Source organism: Halichoerus grypus, chromosome 7 (assembly GCF_964656455.1).
Source record: "Halichoerus grypus chromosome 7, mHalGry1.hap1.1, whole genome shotgun sequence".
Lineage (NCBI taxonomy): Eukaryota > Metazoa > Chordata > Mammalia > Carnivora > Phocidae > Halichoerus > Halichoerus grypus.
Window position 1 is genome coordinate 155,302,608 of NC_135718.1, and position 19,105 is coordinate 155,321,712.

Genomic DNA, 19,105 nt, shown 5'->3' on the forward strand with positions numbered 1-19,105 from the left:
TGGACACTAAGATACACAAATTGTCCAGTAGAACAGAATAGGCAGTTTAGAAATACAGCCATACATAAATGGAATGTTAATATATGACCAAGTTGGCAGGACAATCAGTTGGGAAAAGTGGGGCTAGTCAAAAAAACAAACCTGGGTGAGGGGGAGTCATTTGTATGTAAAAAGGAAAACCATAAACTAAATTCCAGAGAGCATAAGAATTCAAATGTCAAAAGCAAAACTAAATTTTTTAGAAGAGTAAGTTAATATATATTAGGATGGGGGAAAAACAGAATAAATATTTATAAATTTGAAGTTAAAAACATGTACTTATTAAAATAGGAAGTGAAAAGACAAGCCACATATGAGAGAAGAAACTTGCAACACATAACTAACAAAGTAGTGTTCAGTACAATCCTCTAAAAAAAAAAAAAATGAGCAAAAGACCTGAACTGGCTATTATAAAGGTGAGCCAAGGATGGCCTCTGTATATTGGCCCCTAGGTTGTTTATTTCTATGCAGCAGATTGGGACCTATATAAGCTCAACACCTGCCAGTAAGTACCAAACTCAAATTTTTACACATCCAGTTGTTTTAAACACAGCCCCAATAAGCAGACTTTTAGCCATTTAAGAGCGGCCTGCCTGTTTTGCATACTTCATGAAACTGTGTCCAACACCTGCTAGTCATAGATAAGATAAACCACGTGGTTATAAAGACCCCAAACTGCTGCTGCCCTTTGGAGCTTTCTGACCCAGAGACTTCCTGCTGGGCTGCAGAGCAAGGTCACTTAACCATCTGGGAATTTCCTTGCCCTCCTCTCCTTCTAGATGCCCCAGAGTCTCTGGATTGTCTACTTCTGTGAGGGACTTCCCACATACAAACCTGTCAAAGCCAGCCCGGAGAAAACCTGTGTGTGTGTTACTGCCACCTCGTGGTCATATCTTTTTCCTTCATCTGCCCTGAAATCCCTCCAGCCCGACACTGACATTTCACAGTAAAGGAACCATACAGGTGGCCAATAAATATACGAGACGCTTAACCTCAGGGATAGGCCAATAAGGTTGGGATGAGACACCATTTAGCTCCCATTTCATTGCCCCAAGTCAAGAAGTCTGAAGCATTAGGGAAGATATGGATGCTGGTAGAAGTGTAAACTGGCATAACCACTTTGAATAAAGATATGATACTATCACAAAAAGTTAAACACTGACGCACCCAAGACCCATCAATTCTACTCCAAGGTAAACATACCCAAGAGAAATGTTTGTACAGAAGCACCAAAAGGCAATGCTCCTAACAGCACTGTTGGAAACAGCAAAAAACTGGAAATTGCATAGATGTTCAGCAGCTGGAGAGTGGATAAACAACAATACACTCACATAACGGGCTCTCACGTAGCAACGACAATGAAAGAAATGCAAGGATGAATCTTAGGTCTGAATGTGTATGTCCCCCCAGGATCCGTATGTTGAAACCCTAGTGCCCAGTGATAGTATTAGGAAGCGCTAGCATTCGTGAGTGGGACTGGGTGCCCAAGAAGGAGCCCCCACGGACATCCCTAGGCCTCTGCCACACCAGAAGTCTACTACCGGGAAGAGGAGCATGCCGCCCCCTGCCTCCAGCCTTCAGAACTGTGAGAAATAGGGGCGCCCAGGTGGCTCAGTCAGTTGAGCACCAGACTCTTGGCTTCAGCTCGGGTCCTGATCTCAGGGTCTTGGGATGAGCCCCACCAGGGACTCTGAGCTCAGGGAGGAGTTGGCTTGAAGATTGGCTCCCTCTGCCCCTCCCCCTACTCGTGCCCTGAAATAAATAAATCTTTAAAAAAAAAACTGTGAGAAATAAATTTCTGTCCTTTCTAAGTCTGTGCTGGTTTGTCAAAGCAGCCTGAATGAACTAAGACAGTGACATGTTTGTGAAAGTCAGTCCAGAATGCTAGACAGAAGTTAAAAAAACGGCAACTACTATATTACTTAATAATGTAAGTGTGAAAAGTTAAAGCAGCGTAAGCGTGGTGCAAACACAAATCAGGATGGAAACAACTTCGGGGCGGCAGCAGCAGGGAACGAGCACCCCGCATCCTTCACGGAAGTCGCAGTATCTCAGTTCCTGGGTCTGACGGTGAGGGGGCCGCTTAAAGGGGATGTTCACCCTGTGACTTCGGCCGGAGCCAGAGCTCGAGACCCGAGCCGCGCTCGAGTCAGAGGCTTAACCTCCTGAGCCCCCAGGCGCCCCTCACTCTGTGAGTCTCTGATTAACCGCCATCCAAGGACCCCGTCTTAGTAACTAATCCCGTGCCCTCGAGGCTCTCGGAAAGACCCACGGTCCCCTCACACCGCGCAGGCCTCGCCCCAGCACGTCGGGAGCGGCCGGGAGCCCACCTGCGGCCTCCCCAACCCCGCCGCTGGCCCCCAAGCCCCCCACACCGCCCGGCGGCAAAACCCCGTCCGCCACGACGCAGACAAAAGAGGCGGCGGTCACGTGGCGCGGCCGCCCACGCCCGGCGCGCCGTGACGTCACCACTCGGCGACCGGGCCATTGATTCCCGGCGGCGGCGGCGGCGCGGCTACGTGGTGGGGGCGGGCGGGGAGGGTCCGCGGCCGTGGCAGCCTCTGGGGTCGGGCCGTGGCCCGGAGGTTCACCGCACCCGGTAAGGAGGCTGTTTCCTTCTCCGCACCCCCTTCCCGACCCGAGCCGCTGAGAGAGGGGCCGCCGGGGGGAGGGGGCCCGGAGGTGTGCGTGCGCGTGCGCCCAGGCGCGTGCTCCCGCGTGTGTGCGCGCGCGCGTGCGTGTGTGTGCCCGGGCGCGTCCGGTGCGCGCGCGGATGCTGTGGCGCGCGTGCCATCGGAGCCCAGCAGCTGGGTACCAGCGGCGCTGCTGCCCTCGGCGCGGACAGCGGCTGGGCGCGGGGCTCCTGGGGCTCGTCCAGGGCCGCGCCGCCCTGCGCCTCCCCGCCGGGGCCGCCTGCGCCCGCACCGCAGCCCCGGGGCAGCCCGCGCGGCCCCTGCGTGCCTCCCGCGGGGAAGGCGTGGGCGTCCGCCGCGGACAGCCCGCTGCGGGTCGCGGCCACCGCGCGGTGCCTCGGCCTGGCCCTGCTGCAGGAGGCCTAGTTGCGTCAGCGCCTGTCCTCCGCCCTCCGTCGCTCGGCGTGGTTCTCGGGCCCCGCCAGAGGGTAAGCCTGCCGCAGGTGTTCCGGTGATGTCAGACTTGGGGAGACTCGCCTTTCCGAAAGGGATGCCTGTCACTGGGTCTCCAGTGCGGTGCGGGGGGGCCCCGGCGGGCGCTCGGCGGAGCCGGCGGAGGCCGAGCCGCTCGGGCAGCACGCTCGCACCCGGAGGCCTGTGCTGCCGGGGGGAGGGAGGCGGTAGGTCACGGGGAGCGCAGGACGCGGGAGCATCAGATTGTCGAGCAAACGGGAGTGATGTGCCAACTTCTTTCTTTACCAAAGAAGGCTCGTTCCCATCGTTTCAGAGCTCCCGAAATATCTTTTTCGTTATTAAAACAAACAGTTGCGTGCTTGCTGTATGGGAAGCAGAGGAATGAGAGTGGAAATGGGCATGAACTTTGGAGTCAGGTCTGCCGTTTGCCGTCTGTGTAACACTCAGTGAGTTATTTAACTTCTCCTGCTTGGCTTACCGACCAAATGAGGGTAATTACTCCACCTCGCAGGGCTATTGTCAGACTTTGAAGTGTCCAGCTATTATTAGTAAGGGAACAGCACCCAGGCACTTGAACTTGCTCCCTTGCTGAAGGCTTCCCGTGGGTGCAGCTGATTGAGAAGGGGGGAACTTTTTGCTATTCTGGGTGTTTGCTGTTCTGCCAGATGTGATGAAGCGGACTGGGCGGGGGGGTAGAAGGAGGAATCTCAAAATCCATCATCTCTCTACTAAAGACCTCATAAAATTTTAGAACTGGGAAGAGGTTAAGGCCTCATTTAGTTACAGCTTCTCTTTATTGAGCCCTTGCTGTGTGCCTCACACTGTAGAGAACACTTCACACCCGCTGATTTAGTCCCTCCTGCAGCCCAGTGCAGTAAGGAAGCATATCCCCGTTGTTCAGATCCACATTAGTCTCGGCCAAAATCCCGACACTAATTAATGGCAGAACTGGAACTGGAACCCAGGCTTCTCGGGCTTGTTATTTGTCAGTGACTGCAGTCCTAACATCGTGAACCTGGGGTAATGGGGCAAGGGAAGCATAAGCAGAGTTCAGAGGGCCAGGATTTGCTGAAAGAATAATATTTCAAATTGTTCAGTGATAAATTATCTTTTATTTTACATTTTACCCAGCATTGTCCAGATGTGAACCGAGATTTGGCCTTTTCACCCAGAGAAAAAGGAAAGGCTCATGGGCACACAGTGCTGGGATCGTGGGCACACAGTAGGTATTTGGTAAATACCTGTGGAAAGAAGAAAAAATCTTGAGGTATTGTTATTTCTGCCGGAATGAGACCCATTGCTTAATACACAAAGGCTTCCTTAGCTAGTCGTTCTTAATATGGTAATGGTGTAATAGGAGCATCTTTCTTGTTCATGGATTTAAAGATTTGAAGCTGTATTTTAGTCTGAGATTGGTATTACTATCTGTGACCAACTCATTGGAGTTTTCAAATATGTGAACAAGAGGATCTGAGCTTTGGGCATCTGTAGTGATCTCTTGAGATAACAGCAGTTTATTTTGCTTTAACATCTGTTAGAATTGGACCGTAATGGGTCTAGCTGCCTGAATTAAGTTTTCTGGAGAACACTGGATGATTGTTTGGTGTAGGGTAAAGAGTTCAAAGTATTAAGTTTGTGGCAACATTAAATATTTGGGAAAGACCTGTGACTGATGTGCATTAATGTGGGAATAGTAAACTGGTTTTAAATAGATAATTCTTGGTGTCTTTGATCAGCTGTTCCGTGTTAGTTCTCTGAAGATGACTTAGGGCCATACAGTGGATTATATAAACTCACAGGTTTATATTACTCATCCATATAGACTGTAACTTACACACACACCCAAGGACCTGTCGTTGCTGCTTCTAAATCCCAGATGCCTCAAAGCCACCTCTTTCACTGTCTTTATCAAACTTAATGGGAGAAACTCACACATAATCTATTCTCCATTACCCTTGTACCCCATCACCACCACATACACAGTGAAGCTCTTTCCCCCAAAAAAGGGTATATTAATCCAGTTGCGAATGGCAGAAACCCAGTGTAAACTAACTTAAGCAAAAAAGAGTCCCCCCAACCCCTTGTGATCATTTAACTAGGAAGTCCAAAGATGAGCTTCAGGTATGGCTGGATCATAAGGCTCAAAGAATGTCATGAAGACTCTCTTGGCCCTGCCTTTCTCTGCTCCTTTTTGTTTATTGGCCTCATTTTCTCCTGCTGCCTTCTCTAGACATGCTGAAAAAGCTGAGCACTGGCAGCCCCAAGCCGGTGACTTTACAGTTCTCTTCTGCATTGTAAACTAATCTCAGTGGCCAAGGAGACAGGGATGCCATGGTTGGTCAGGTCTGTCACAGGCCCACTCCTGGGATGAAGGAGTAAACTGCTCCATAACCACATGGGATGACCACTGTATGCGTGTGTGCACATGCTCATATCCCACCTCTTTGAGGCCCTTCCACAGCCTTCCGGCTGGAACGAATCCCCCTGGTGTCCTGTGTCCGTTGAGTTGTTGCTGTGTGGTGGCACTGACCCTGGGCCTCCTGACCCTTCCCCGCAGCTTCATCCCACTGACTGCCTTCTGGACTCAGGTCATGCTTCTCCTCCCAGAAGCCATCCTGGACCTCCATCAGTGAGTTAGGCCCCCTTCTCTCCTGTTCATGGGTAAACACCTGATTTGATCACTCCCATCCTTAGTTGGCATTATTTCTCTTCTTAGCACTTATAACCAGTTGATGTATATTGATTTGTTTATTGCCTATCTCTCCTTGTTAGAACGTCAACTTCATGAAAATAACGAGGAAAAGAGGTTTTGTTTCATTTACTGCTGTATCTCTAGGACCTAGGACAGTGCCTGCACGTGCTTTGTGCTTAATAAATGTTCATTAAATGAATGAATGAAAATCTGCCCACAGGGAGAAAACGGTGACATCGTGTTGATGAGGATTCCAGTCTGCACGATAGGTACAGTTCTCACTGTAAATTCTGTAAACTCCAGTACTGCGAGCCCACCCTGGAAAGGCAGAACCTCTCCCCAGGTCCCTGCAGAGGCCAAGGGTCAGGCCCCAAGGAGAAGCCACATGGAATTCCACCCTGTGAAATGTTTCCCTCCATACTCAACCCTTTCTGAACTGTGATAGGTTGTATAGGGAGACTTTTTCCATAGTTTGAGTCCTTTTCCTTAGGGTATTTATTTTTAAAACATTTATTTGAGCACTTACAAGGTGCCAGGCACTGTCCTAAGCCTTTTATAAATAACTCATTCTTCGACTGGAGTTTTGGGAACAAGGGTTGTGAACTTTAAAACTTTTTTTTCTTTTTAAATACCAAAACACTCAAGAAACGCTAAAAAATCCCAATTAGAGGGACGCCTGGCTGGCTCAGAGGAGCGGTCAACTCTTGGGGGAGAGCAGAGTTCTAGCCCCACGTTGGGTGTGGAGATTACTTAAAATCTTTGGGGAAAAAATCCCAATTAGAAAATTCTGCAAGGAATGAGACCCCTCCATGCAGCTCATCTCACCCTCCAGAGGTGGACCTACTGCCTGTGTTACACACCTTCCTGAGGAGGATTTTAGTTGTGGCCATTAAAGAAATGAAATTACATCTACGTACCCATGTGTGTGTACACAGTGTGGATATATAGACCTCCCTGTGTGTGTGGTCGTTTGGTTGTCACCCAGATGCAGCCATGCTCTGCATGCCTGTCCACTCCTCCTTTCCCCTCCTGTGGCCGGGGTGCTTCTGCTGCACCCGCCACCGCTCCCAGGGACACAGAGCTGCCCTGCCGGGGGGGGGGATGTTGGGGGGCTGCTGGCAGGACAGGGTTGCTCAAGTGTTAGTCTTCCGGCCTCTCCCAGGGAAGGCCCACATCTGTGCCCAGCACCCCGCAGAGCACGTCCATCTTCCCAGGTTACTGTGCCTTCCCTTCCAGGAACCCGACCCGTGCCCACTCCCTTTTGTTTCTTCTTTTAACAAGTTCTGGTAGCACTGGAGACTTGGGGAGGCGGGGGCTAGTGTTTCAGCCCACACTTACCTCCACCTGCTGCGGTGCACGGAGCAGGCGTAGTCCTGACACGCTTCCAGAAAAGTGAGTCCCCGTGTCCACACCCAGCGCTCCCTGTGCCTGCCCCAGCCTGCCTACCCCGGACTGGGTATTTTAACTAAAAAAGGAAAAGCTTCGCTACATTGTCTGGCTTTAATTTGCATCTTTTGTTATGATTAAGTTTGAATTCTTTTTGCATATGCTTATCATTTTTATTTCTATTTTTTAAATTCTCAATATTTGTCTAGTCACTTAATTGCATTTATTTTTTTTATAAATTATACAAATTCCCTAAAAAAACCTGAGTATGTGCTCATGATAAAAACAAACAAAAAACTTTATTTGCTGTGAATATTTTTCTAATTTGTTGTTTGCCATCTACTTTTGGCTTTTTCATTAAACATACAAAACCTATTTTTCATTATTCTGTAGACAAATTTTGTACTTTCTGATTTCTTCCTTTGCTTGTAAGCTTTAAAATGTTTTTTCTTCATTCTGTATTATAGTATTTTATGTTTTGTTTTTTTATTACCTTATAAAGCTAATAATCCGTTTTATTTCCAATTTTAACAAAATATTTGATGAAAATATTGTGTAATGTTTTAAATAAAATCAGTTTGAATTAGATGAAGGCCTATGTTTTATTTTACATTACATTAGCGTATATATCATATATTTTTCCTTTTTAAAGTAATTTATTAGAATATCAAAGCCTGTGCTATGAAACTGAGGTTGAAATATATGTAAAGTTCTCACAATGTTATGTTCTTGGCGTATCCATGAACCGCCGCAGGGGCAGTGTTTATCTGTGGCTGCTGATCTGTCTCGTCCCACTGGCAGCTCTTCGGTGTGTAGCCAAGAGGATGAGTTTAGCCCCTTCCAGCTCCCTCAGCCCACTGTTTCCCTGAGACTCTTTTTTTATTACAATACAATTATATACAATAGACAGCAAATATTTCAACGAATATGGACAAATATGACAAATATATACCCATTCAGTCACCATCCAAATCAGGAAAATAAAACATTTCCATCACCCCAGAAAGTTCCCTCACTCCCCTTCCTAGTCATCCCTGTCCCCAGAGGCCACCACTGCTCTAAGGTCTGTCATCCCCATAGACTAGTTCTGCTGCTCTAAAATCTCACATAAATGGGATTCTACAACACCTCCTTCTGTGTGTGGCTTCTTTCATTTGGGCTCAAACGTTGCCCTCTGTGTGAATATACATCAGTTTATGCACTCACCTCGTGACGGACATTTGGTTTGTTTCCAGTTTAGGGCTTTTAAGAATAAATCTATGAATGTTTTTTTCCTTCTTTTTTATTGAGGTACAAAGCACATAACCTGAGATTTACTGTCTTACCGTTTCCAGGCATACAGTGCAGTAGTGTTACCTACATTCGCATTGTGAAACATCTGGAACTTTCTCTCTTGTAAACCTGAGACTCTACCCATTAGGCAACAGCTCCCCCTTTCCGCTTCTTACTCCCGGCTCTGAAGTTCTTACGTAAGTCTCTTTGTGGCCATTTCTTTGTATTCTCCTTGGTAAGTACCCGGGGCTGTAGTTGCTGGGATGAGGGCAGTCGTATGCTTGGCCTTGGAAGGAACTGCGAACAGCGTCCAGAACGGCGGCTCCATTTCACGCCGCCAGCGGTGTCCGAGCGTTCCGCTTGCTCCAGACCCTCACCCAGTTCGGATGCTGTGAGGTTTTATTTTAGCCGTACGATAGCTGGGGAGCGGTGTGGTGTCTCACAGCGTTACCACATGGTATTTTAATCATTTACTTACATGGCTGCTTCCATGACTAGACTCGGAGCTTCCTGAGGGCAAGTTTCATGCCATCTGTACTTATCTTTTTATTCTTACTTACCCCCCCATTTTTGGGGTGATAGATGCTTTCTCATAGAAAACTTGACAATTGTAGGAAACTCTGAAATGAGTAAAATCACTGGTAATCCTATGCATCCGCACACGTTGGTGTCTTTCACGCAGTGCTGTGTTGCTTACACCACAGACTTGCTGGCTCTGGCCTTGGTTGATTCAGCCAGCCCTCCACTCCGCCGTCTTAGGGCATCACCTGTCCGCGGCAGGGACCTTCATCACGGGAAACCTGGACAGCTTGCTGTGTGTTCTTGGTCAGAGCCGTCACATGTCTCACTGGCAAGAAAAATGGATCGCCAAGAGGAGGTTATTAGACTAATGACAGTCCTCCCCCTGGGTCTGGGGAGGGAGCCTGGCCTCAGGAAAGTGGACAGAATCAGGGCTGTCTCAGAAAGAAAAGCTTAGTGGGCGCCTGGGTGGCTCAGTCGGTTAAGTGACTGCCTTCGGCTCAGGTCATGATCCTGGAGTCCCGGGATCGAGTCCCGCATCGGGCTCCCTGCTCAGCGGGGAGTCTGCCTCTCCCTCTGACCCTCCCCCTCTCATTCTCTCTCTCTCTCTCTCAATAATAAATAAAATCTTAAAAAAAAGAAAAGAAAGGCTTAGTTGTAGGGCAGCAGGTCAGCAGTACCCGGCACTTAGGCATATTGTTTCCCAAAGCTAAAATTATTCTCTATTTTCAATTTCATGTTCTGTTCTGTTCGCTTATTATGATTTAAACATGTTCCATGGCATTAACTCTGTAAATACCACTGTTAACGTGTTGTATAATTCATGGTCATTCCAGAATCTACATGACCATATCTCCAGCTGGAGACATTAAAGCTCTTTTCAGGTTTTTTCCTGTTGTAAACCATGCTGTAGCAAATGTAACTTTTTATACTAGATTTCCAATTCTCTTTCCCAACGTAGATTTTTATGATTTTATTATTATGTTTATTAATAACTAGTAATAGGATTACATTTTTTTTAAGTAGGCTCCATGCCCAGTGGGGAGCCCAACACAGGGCTTAAACTCATGACCCTGAGATCAGAACCTGAGCTGAGAACAAGACTCAGACCCGCAAATGACTGAGCCACCCAGATGCCCCCAGGACTACATTATTAATAATAATGGTTATTGACTATTAACTGAGGTTACAGACATTCAAGACATTTGACACACAACATCCAGTTACCTTATAAAACAGTGGAAGCCATCATTGGTCTTAACTGCCAGTATATAAAGTGCCTATTTCTCCTCCTCTCCTGGTTTCCTCTCCCCTGCCCCTTTCTTTGATCCAGTCATTGATGTATACTTACTCCACAGATATCTGTTGAGCACCTTCTATTGCCAAAGCACTAGGCTGGGTCACGGGGGCCTAAGACTCGCACTGCTCAGGACAGACAGACATTATGAGTAATCAAATGATCTTGCAAATATGTAGCTCCAACTGGTGATGAAGACCATGAAGAAAGCTTTCCTACAGTTACGGGTACTATAAATTCTATGTGCCTTCTGCCCTCTGGTGTAGGGACAGGACTGAGGGAGAAAACAGTGCGTGACTTGGCTTTTTCAAGGCTGCAGGAGTGCTCTGTGACTGTTGGACAAACAGAATGGAAGGTGACTTTTGTGAAGTCTGATTAGGGGAGGTTTGGCCCGGAAGTGGGGCATACCGCAGACCTTGTTAGGGCATTGGGCCTTTATCCAAAAACCAGTGGGTAGCCATAAAGGGTTTCAAGAAGGGAGATGGCAGTGACCTAATCATACTTGAGAACATTTTGGATAGGGCCAGAGTGGATTCCTAGAGTCCAAGATTAGATTGTGAAGGTAAGCATGGAGTCCCCAGCTAGCACTGAGTAATCTCATTTTTTATTACCAGTTTTATGAATGAAGACGTAGATCATACTACATTTTCATGTCGTTTGTTATTAGTATGATTATTTTCCCAAGTGTCTGACAGGCGTTTGTACCTGTGTGTGTCTGTGTGTGATTGCCTTTTTATTGACTGTAGTTTTAGTGGGGGCAGCTTAGTGTAGCGGCCAGGAGCACCGGCTTTGGAGCAGAATGCCTGTGTCTGGATCCTGCTGGTTGTGTTACCTTGAACAACCTGAATAGCTGTGGTCAGCCTCAGTTTCCTCCTCTGCAGCCTGGGGACAGCAGTAGTGCCCCCGTCTCCTAGGTGATTGTGGGGTTATGGGGTAAAGCGCAGGGCTGGCCCGCTGAGCACTGTGTGCTGTCTTGTCTGAATACCTGGCATACGCAGATGCCCGGGAGCTCTGGTTGGCATGTGTGGTAAGTGCTCCCTCTCTGTTTGCGTGGTGTTACAATACATTTTTAAACTTGTTTTCAAACAATGTCATATTTTTTGAAGTACAAAACTTATCTGCAGTGAACAGATGTCCTTCTCCTTTCTGATATCTTCCATTGCTGTGAAATAAGTCATACATACTGACTTTGTTTTTTAGTGTTTTTATTTAAAATACAGATAATCCTTTAATCCATTTGTAATTTATTCCAGCTTATTAATATAAGGCAAGGCTCTAAATAGACTTTTTCAAAAAAGCCAACGAATTGGCTGAGCTCCATGTTTTGACATACCCTTCTTCCCCTCACTGCTGCTCTCGGCTTCCCATCGTGCACTGGACCCGTACACACACTAAGGTCTATTTAGGGAATGTGGTTCTGCTCTGCCAGTCTGTACTCCGTTCTTGCAGGATACCACCTCAGCCCTGAATTAATTAGCATAACTGTCTTCTTTCTAATCATTTTGTCAGATATCCACTCCTTACTGCTCTCACCTCATTAGAATTTGCAGTAAACCGTTACTGAATTTGGCTCTTGTTGGCATTCGTAAACTGTTCCGCCGTCACATTTGGGGTTGGTGATCCTTCTATTTAAGACATATGTTCTTCAGCAGAGTTTTATACTTTTTCACATGTAGGCTGGGCACATTCCTTGAGATTATTCCTAGATGTCTCTCTCTCCTTTTTTTTAAATGTTTTATTTGCTATTAAGAATGTAGTATTTTTATCCTACATATAAGGAAGAAGTTGTGTTTTGTGTATTTTTCTTACATCCAGCCATATTCCTTGACTGCCATTGGTTTCTAAGAGTTCTTCATTCTGCAATCAATTAAGAGTTTTGGTATTATCTGCACGTATCTGTTGTCTCTTTACTTTTAAGTTTATCTAGTATTTCTGTTTTCCATTATGTGCTAGAATTTCCAAAACAATTTTAATACCATATTTCTTTCATTCTAAGACTGTTGAGCATAGAACATGCTACTGATTCAAAAATAGCTTTTGGGGGCTACCGTATTAATGTACCACACATTGTAATTCACATTACAGTATCAGAAATGTTAGGGGTGCGTCTCAGAATTGAAGAAATAAGATCATAGTAGTAATGGTGCCCCTCCTTATTTTCTCATTTAGTGGGAATGCCTAACCCATTTTAAATATGATATTGGCTGTTGGTTTATTGTTATATTTTTTCAAATGAAAACAAAAGACTAATTCTGCCGGACAGTAATGAGAAAGGTGTACTGTTTGGTTTAACTAACAAGTGGAGATAGGGCTGTGCACATGTCCTCTCTGATGCACAGATCCCTGGCTACAGAGCAAGGTCTCTGCCCCTTTTGCACTCAGAGCTCCCTGGTTTGCCCTGACCATCAAGGATGGAGTATTTGTTTCCCAGAACTGCAGTACAAATTACTGCAAATTTGGTGGCTCCAAACAACAGAGTTCTGGAGGCCAGAGATCTGAAATCCGTATCGTTGGGCTGGGCTCCCACCAGGGGCTCTCAGTGAGAACCCCTTGCAGTTTCTGGGGGCTGCCAGCACTGCTTACCTTGTGGCTGCATCTCCTGTCTTCAGGGTCAGCCTCTTCAAGTCTCTCTCCGCTTGCCTTCTCCTCAGCGTGTGTAGTTGGGAATGTTTGTGAACTTGTCAGTGCTGAAGGAAAGGCTTTTAAAGACATGTGTTAGGAATAGCAAAGCCTTTTTCATTCCCTTTGGGAATAGCACTGTGGACGTCTCTAAATGGCTCTAGTTCAGTGTCCACAAAGTCAGTCCACTGAGAGTTCTACGGAACCCCTCAACCTCAGCCCCTCTGCCGTCCCCAGTCTCCTCCTCGGGCTCAGCTCTACAGCAACGGGGAGACAGGCAGGCTACATTTCTTCTAAGACGATTATGAAGACAGAATTAAAAACTGCTCAGTTAAGACTAGAGAGCTTAAAAAAGTGAAGTCAGCATATCGTTTATTTTGTAAATTGGTCATTCAAGGAATTGGCCGTTTGGCAAACGGCTGTTCAGCAGTTGGCTGTTGGTGACATCAGGCTGCTTACCCAGGAGACAATGCGGAGCTGAGGGTCAGAGGCTAAGCCTGCCTAGTGCAGAGCCGCACCTGTCCCTCTGCCTCCTGCAGACCGTGGAGATGGGGACATGACCTTGGAGGGAGCTGGGACTGAGCCCATCCACTTGCAGGCTGGGCCCTAGGGATGAAGAGAAGGCAAGAGTGAATGGGAGGTCCCCCCCTTGGACCCTGACTCAGAGGAGCCCAAATGCGGGCCAGCAGCCAGATGAGAAGTCAGTCATATGCCATGTGCCAGGCCAGTCTGGCACAGGAGAGGCAGATTAAGAGTCAGGGCTTGATGCATAAAGTCACAAGAAGGTCATCTTGTGGGGTTTTAGCAGACTAAATATGTGTTGATGGTTTAAACTTCCATGTGAAATATTTAGCACAGGCCTGTTAGCCATTATTCTCGTACGGTTTTGACATTGTTACCAATACTGTATCTTCCACGTATGATGACACTTGCTATCACAGTACCTGGGGCCTGTAGGTAGTTGGTAAATCCACTTTTCGTGCATTTACTGGGTAATTTTGATTGGGTACGGCAGTTTCTGCTAGTAGGGGCGCGGTTAGAGACCTCTGTCTCTGGAGTACTTGCAGCATCTCTTACCTTATTGTAACTTCAAAAGCCAGTCTGGTCATTAACACCAGACATCAGCATAAATACAGCCGCTGGGCAGTCACCGGTCTGTGTGCACAAAGCCATACAGGTTATCAAAGCAAGTGGCGTTATTGTGGGAAGACCCTGAGAATGTTGAGATGATGTTGATGTGGCTGTAGCTGTTTCAGTGAAGTCAAAAACCCAGCGATAAAGAATCGAAGAGAAACGACAACCAAAAAGGCAGGCAATACATGCGTGCCTAGCAGCTCTATGAATTGCTTATTATGGATTTCCTAGGAGTTAAGATAAGAACAGGAGTTTATTGGGGCGCCTGGGTGGCTCAGGCGGTTAAGCGTCTGCCTTCGGCTCAGGTCATGATCCCAGGGTCCTGGGATCGAGCCCCGCATCGGGCTCCCTGCTCAGTGTGGAGTCGGCTTCTCCCTCTGCCTCTGCCCTTCCCCTGCTTGTGCTCTGTCTCTGTCAAAGAAGTAAATAAAACCTTAAAAAAAAAAAAAAAAAGAACAGTTTATTTACGTGCATATCCTGTTCTGAAAGATGCCCTAGTAATTAAAAGTAACTTAGTAATTTATTACTTTTTTTATATAACATATTGCAAGTTAAGTAGCAAACACTCACAGGCAGGACGTTTCTGTTGCAGCATGGCTCTCTGAGCAAGTATTGAAGGAGCTTGCAGACGTCTGCTTTCCAGAAGGGACATAGATGATTCAGTTGGATGTAGCCCATATGTGCATAAGGTCTGGCTATAGGAAATGACGGAGTAAAAGGACTGTTGTAAATAGGCATCCCTGCTCACAGTCAGGTTATACATAACAACTCAAATTAATCATTTCAAAGCCAGACTAACATTTATAGTTAAAAAGCAAAGATAACCGAGATTGGAGACTAAAACCACCCTGGGAAGCCCGGATGATAACGCAACCTTCCCCATCATCGGGGGGAGCACAGGTTCCCAGCGGCGCACTGGGAGCCGGATCTTGGCAGCACTGAGAGCACTGAGCCAGGGGCTGTTGGACACGTACCTTATTTTAGATGGTGACTCTCCTGTAGGCACCTGCTAGCAAGGAGCCCTAGGTGCACGGACACAGGAGGACTTGAATTTGGCATTGGGGTTACTTCACAAGCAGACACTCGCGGGCCCCGGAGGGGAGCACCTGTGTGTTCAGAGTGCTTTACGTACAGAGGAAGCACGGGAAGGGCAGGCACCGGTGAATTAACAGCAGAGGACTGGGGTCAGTTTGGTTGCATTTTCTGAAGTTGAGACTGTCTTCGGGTGCTGGAGCTGCGGGGGCGGAGGACGGTTACACGGCTCGCGCCGACCCGCTCAGGAGCGCGTGTCCCCCTCTGCGTCAGCACCGCGTCCTGGGTCAGGTTAAGAGGGAGCTTCCCCTGCGTGCAGTAGCTGTGATTGAGGCTTTTCTAGACAATTCCTGTAGGGTCGAAGGCTGTGGGATTGTTTAGCCAGAAGGTAGGAAAACAGCGGTAAGACCTAACACATCTTACTTACATGGAAAATAGAACATAGTGAGGCAGGCTGGAAGGACAATAGGGAGAGTTTGTGGTTGTTTTTAACCTTTTCAAATTGTGAAGTATAGCACGTCCGTGCAGAAATGTGCATAAAGTGCAAGTGTGTGACTTAAATGAACCGTGGGGAAGCAGCCAATATCCGTAGCCACCTCCTTCCTCCCTAGAGGTAATCCCCTCCTGGCTTTTATGCAGGGCCTACTACAGTTTTGCCTGGTTTGGGACCTCATGTATGTGGAACCAGATAGGACATATATGACTTCTTTCACTCGCTACCGTGTTTCGATAATTACCCACTTTATTGCATGTGGTTACAGTTCTTTCACGTCTGCTGCTATAGAATATTCCATCATTGGCATATGCCACCCTTCACCCATTTTACTTTTCATGGACATTTGGGATGCTTCCAGGCTGGGAGCTGTTGTGAATAAGGTAACTGTGAACTCCGTGTACATGTATCCAGGTCTGGAAGTGGAATTGCTGAATTGTAGGGTGTGTATATTCACACCTTCCTATGTAATGGGAAACTTGTTTCCTGTAGAGATCAGGAGCTGCTCCCACCTGCTCTGATCCGACGGTTAAGGTGCCTGTCTGGGGGAAGGGCTGTAAGTCTCTGTGGCCTTCCTGAGCATTTCCCCCATGCGGTGAAATTAAGTATTGAGTACTGTTTTGTAGGTTTGTCCATCTTTTCCATTTCTTCTTTGGACGTTCCTGGTCTTTCTATCCAGTGGTCTGTTAGCTAACCAACCCTCTGAAGGTCACTATGTGGAGGATGTGAGGATGTATAACACCTGTTTCCTGCCTGGAGGAGAAGACTCTCAAGGCAGATACATAACCAAGTAATTCACAGCATTGTGATCTTTGTTGAGGGCCGTTCTTCCCTACCAGGCTGTTAGCGGAGGATGCATATCCTCAGTGCTTATTAACACCTTACGTGGCACCCACTTAGGGAAGTTATGTTCAATGACTGAGGCGTTTTCGGAGGGTGGTGAAAGTGCTCTAGTAGTGTAGGTGCTGAGTCATGGAGCAGCACAAAATAAGGAATTACAAACTGCACCCACTCCCCAGCCCAGAGTGGGGTGAGGCTTCCGTGGGAGGTGATATCTTGATCAAGAGTGTTTCATCAGGAAGAAGTACATTCTAGGCCAAGGAATAAATGTGCAAAGGCACAGAACGGAGAAGGAGCTCACGGCACTGGAAATGTGAAATTGGGATGATGCACCCTTGGAAGGTGGATGCTCGGAGGGGATGGTAGAGAAAGGACACCAGCTGGACCTCATGCTGGGAGGGGCCGCCCTGTGAATCTCACAGGCAATGGGGATGAAGTGCAGATGAAACACAAGATGAAGTTCTCTTTGGGCAGGGATGGGGACTGCCTATCACTAGAACTGATCTCTTGGACAAAACAGAGCAACCGTATAAGCCTGTCACGAAAGCAGTTGCCTTTCCCTCTAGATAAGTTCTCTCTTGGGAAGTCAAGCTGTAACTCGAGGGAGCCCGGGGGGGGGGGTGCAGAGTGAGGCGTGGATTTATCAGCCCTTTGAGCCTCAGTTTCCACATCCGTCGCGTGAGAATCATGCCTGCCTTGCAGAGTAGTCCCACGAAGGAGGTAATGCCTGGGAGGGACTTCACCCTTGCCTGGAGGAGGGGCGGTGGAGACCCTGAGGGCCCGTGCTGTTGCCGGTTTAAGTTCGCTTGGGACATGCCGGGAACGTGAATAAATGGTCCCCGGCGGGGACTAGCCATCTGCGGAGACCTGCCCCCCCTCCCGCCGGCCAGGGCCCGGCCGCCCGCGAGCGCTGGACCCCGCGGCAGAGGCAGGCCTCCGGCTGTGTGGGCAGAGCTGGGGCGCAGCGGGGCTTGTGTCCTGCTCCGCGCCTTGCGCTCCCGGGCACGGCGATGCGGGCGTTCGCGGCTGCCTCCCTGGCGAGGGCTCCCGTGCCGCAGCCCCGCAGTCCCGCGGGGGCAGAGGCGGTTGGAGTCGGCCGGCTGGGCGCAAACCCCTCCCCCAGACTCCCGAGGGGGAAGGCCTTCCGAAGAAACGAAAGTGAAATTGAGCCGGGGCCCTTTCCCCACCGGCGGCGCGCGCCCGAGCTGTTTACGGCGCGGCTGGCCCGGGGGCACTGGCGTCCGCGCGTCGGGGGGCGGCCGCGGGGGAGGGTCGCGCCTGGGTGCGGGAGGGGGGGTTCGCCAGCCCCGCCCCGGGACATGCGTCGGGGGCGCCATGGACCCCAGGCAGGTAAGTCGGCCGGCCTCGGCAGGCCAGACCCCGCGGGGCCCGCGCTCCTGTCACCCTGCTGGGCCCGCGCTTGGGTCGGCGACAGGGTGCGTGGCGTGTGCGCGCGCCGTGTTCGGGGAATTTGCGGGCTGCCTGTGACTTCTGCAGAGCGGGGGGGGGGGAAGGGGGGCTTAAGGGGAGGATGCGCCGGGTCTGGGGAGCGCGCCCGAGCCGGGGCCAAGCCGCCCCCTCCCTCTCGGCCAGGGCCCAGCGTCAGCGCCTCCTGGGAAACAGGCTTCAGTTTGACCCGTCCCCTCTCTGCACCCTTTCCACGTTCTTAAGGCTTTTTTTAATAGCCCTTCTTACCTGTAGGAGAAAATTTACATCCATCGCGGCTGTATTCATTATTGCTAAAAACTCGCAAAGCCCAGATGCCCCTCAGCAGATGATCGGATCAGCAAACCGGGATGGCTCCGTACAGTGTACGTGGCCAGGCCGAAAACGCCGAGGAGCTCCTGATCCCACAAGTGGAACCTCGCGTTCACTGGCCTGCACACAGGAGGCTGGGCCCAGAAGACTCCGCGCTTCTGGGTCCCTTTACTTGACATTGTGGGAAGAACAAAGCTGGGGGGCAGGAAGCAGATGGTGGCTGCCTGGTGGTGGCCCGGGCCTGGGTGTGGGGGAAGGAGCTGATCGCAGAGTGCATGAGAACTTCCTGGGGAGATGGCAGTGTTCTGTGTCCTGACCGCGCTAGTAGTTAGAGGGCTGTGTGTGCTTGGACTCCATACAGTCAAAACTCATAGAATAACACACTGAAAAGGATAAATTTTATGTATGTAAATTATACTTCCATTTTTAAAAGTTATGTATATTTTTTTCATTCCCCTCTTCCAAAGGATTAGGGACACCTGACCTGAAGGAAAAGCATTTCTTCACACATACCAATATATGACCCTCTGGAGCCCATGTGGTTCAGGTGGGGGCTCAGCTCTGGATCCTAAACGCAGAAGATTAGATGAAAGTGAACTGGATGGGGTATGGCTGTGAAGGGGCTTGGGGATGTTGAGGGACTTAGGAAGGATCCCCACGGGCTGGTTGCCACAAGCTCGCTCTCACCATTCAGTGGCTCTCCACGTGGCTGTTCTCAAGCCATGCTTTGGCTTAGCTTTTAGAAGGCTTAAGGGGGCATAAAGACAAAATTAATAATCCCCCTGTAAATTTCCTTAAAATAACTATTGTGAACAAATACATGTATATTTTCCTTCCTTCTTGTCTGTGTTCACTCTGGTGTGTACACACACGCACATTATGGTGAGACTTTGCCTTCTGTTTCCAAAATGGGCAGA

The 19,105-nt window shown here is 48.7% G+C and overlaps 2 protein-coding genes across 12 annotated transcripts in view; one reads left to right on the forward strand and one right to left on the reverse strand.

Annotated features, from left to right (window-relative positions):
• The first annotated feature begins 2,552 nt into the window (after positions 1-2,552).
• ADAR (adenosine deaminase RNA specific) overlaps positions 2,553-19,105 on the forward strand; it is a 38,431-nt gene continuing 21,878 nt past the window's right edge. For 2 of the 6 annotated variants that reach the window (XM_036086850.2, XM_078078606.1), the window contains exon 1: positions 2,874-3,160. Coding sequence is in view for 2 of the 6 variants with exons in the window: in XM_036086851.2 (XP_035942744.1) it covers positions 17,766-17,780 (15 nt within the window). In the remaining 4 variants the exon portion in view is untranslated. Of the gene's footprint in view, positions 2,639-2,872; positions 3,161-17,705; positions 17,781-19,105 lie in introns of those variants that run through there. The other 4 variants (XM_036086851.2, XM_036086853.2, XM_036086852.2 and 1 more) reach the window with 3 other exon arrangements.
• LOC118532349 (uncharacterized) lies at positions 7,905-18,465 on the reverse strand. 6 transcript variants are annotated; one of them, XM_078078610.1, is made up of 4 exons: positions 14,636-17,767; positions 13,391-14,498; positions 12,896-13,011; positions 7,905-9,343 (listed from the first exon to the last, which is right to left on the reverse strand). In XM_078078610.1, exon 1 carries the CDS (start codon positions 17,765-17,767, stop codon positions 16,847-16,849), a length of 921 nt encoding a protein of 306 aa, XP_077934736.1. In that variant the 3' UTR covers positions 7,905-9,343; positions 12,896-13,011; positions 13,391-14,498; positions 14,636-16,846. The 6 variants fall into 6 exon arrangements, 4 of the variants coding, with proteins under 4 accessions (XP_077934736.1, XP_077934734.1, XP_077934735.1 ...); XR_013450043.1 differs by lacking the exon at positions 7,905-9,343 and adding exons at positions 11,501-12,169; positions 18,126-18,465 and having other exon boundaries at positions 12,896-14,498; positions 14,636-14,760; XR_013450042.1 differs by lacking the exon at positions 7,905-9,343 and adding exons at positions 11,501-12,169; positions 18,126-18,465 and having other exon boundaries at positions 12,896-14,498; positions 14,636-15,299.

Coding starts and splice junctions, on each gene's coding strand:
- LOC118532349 (XM_078078610.1), bottom strand. CDS start 17,767: ATGGCGCCCCCGACGCATGTCCCGGGGCGGGGCTGGCGAACCCCCCCT.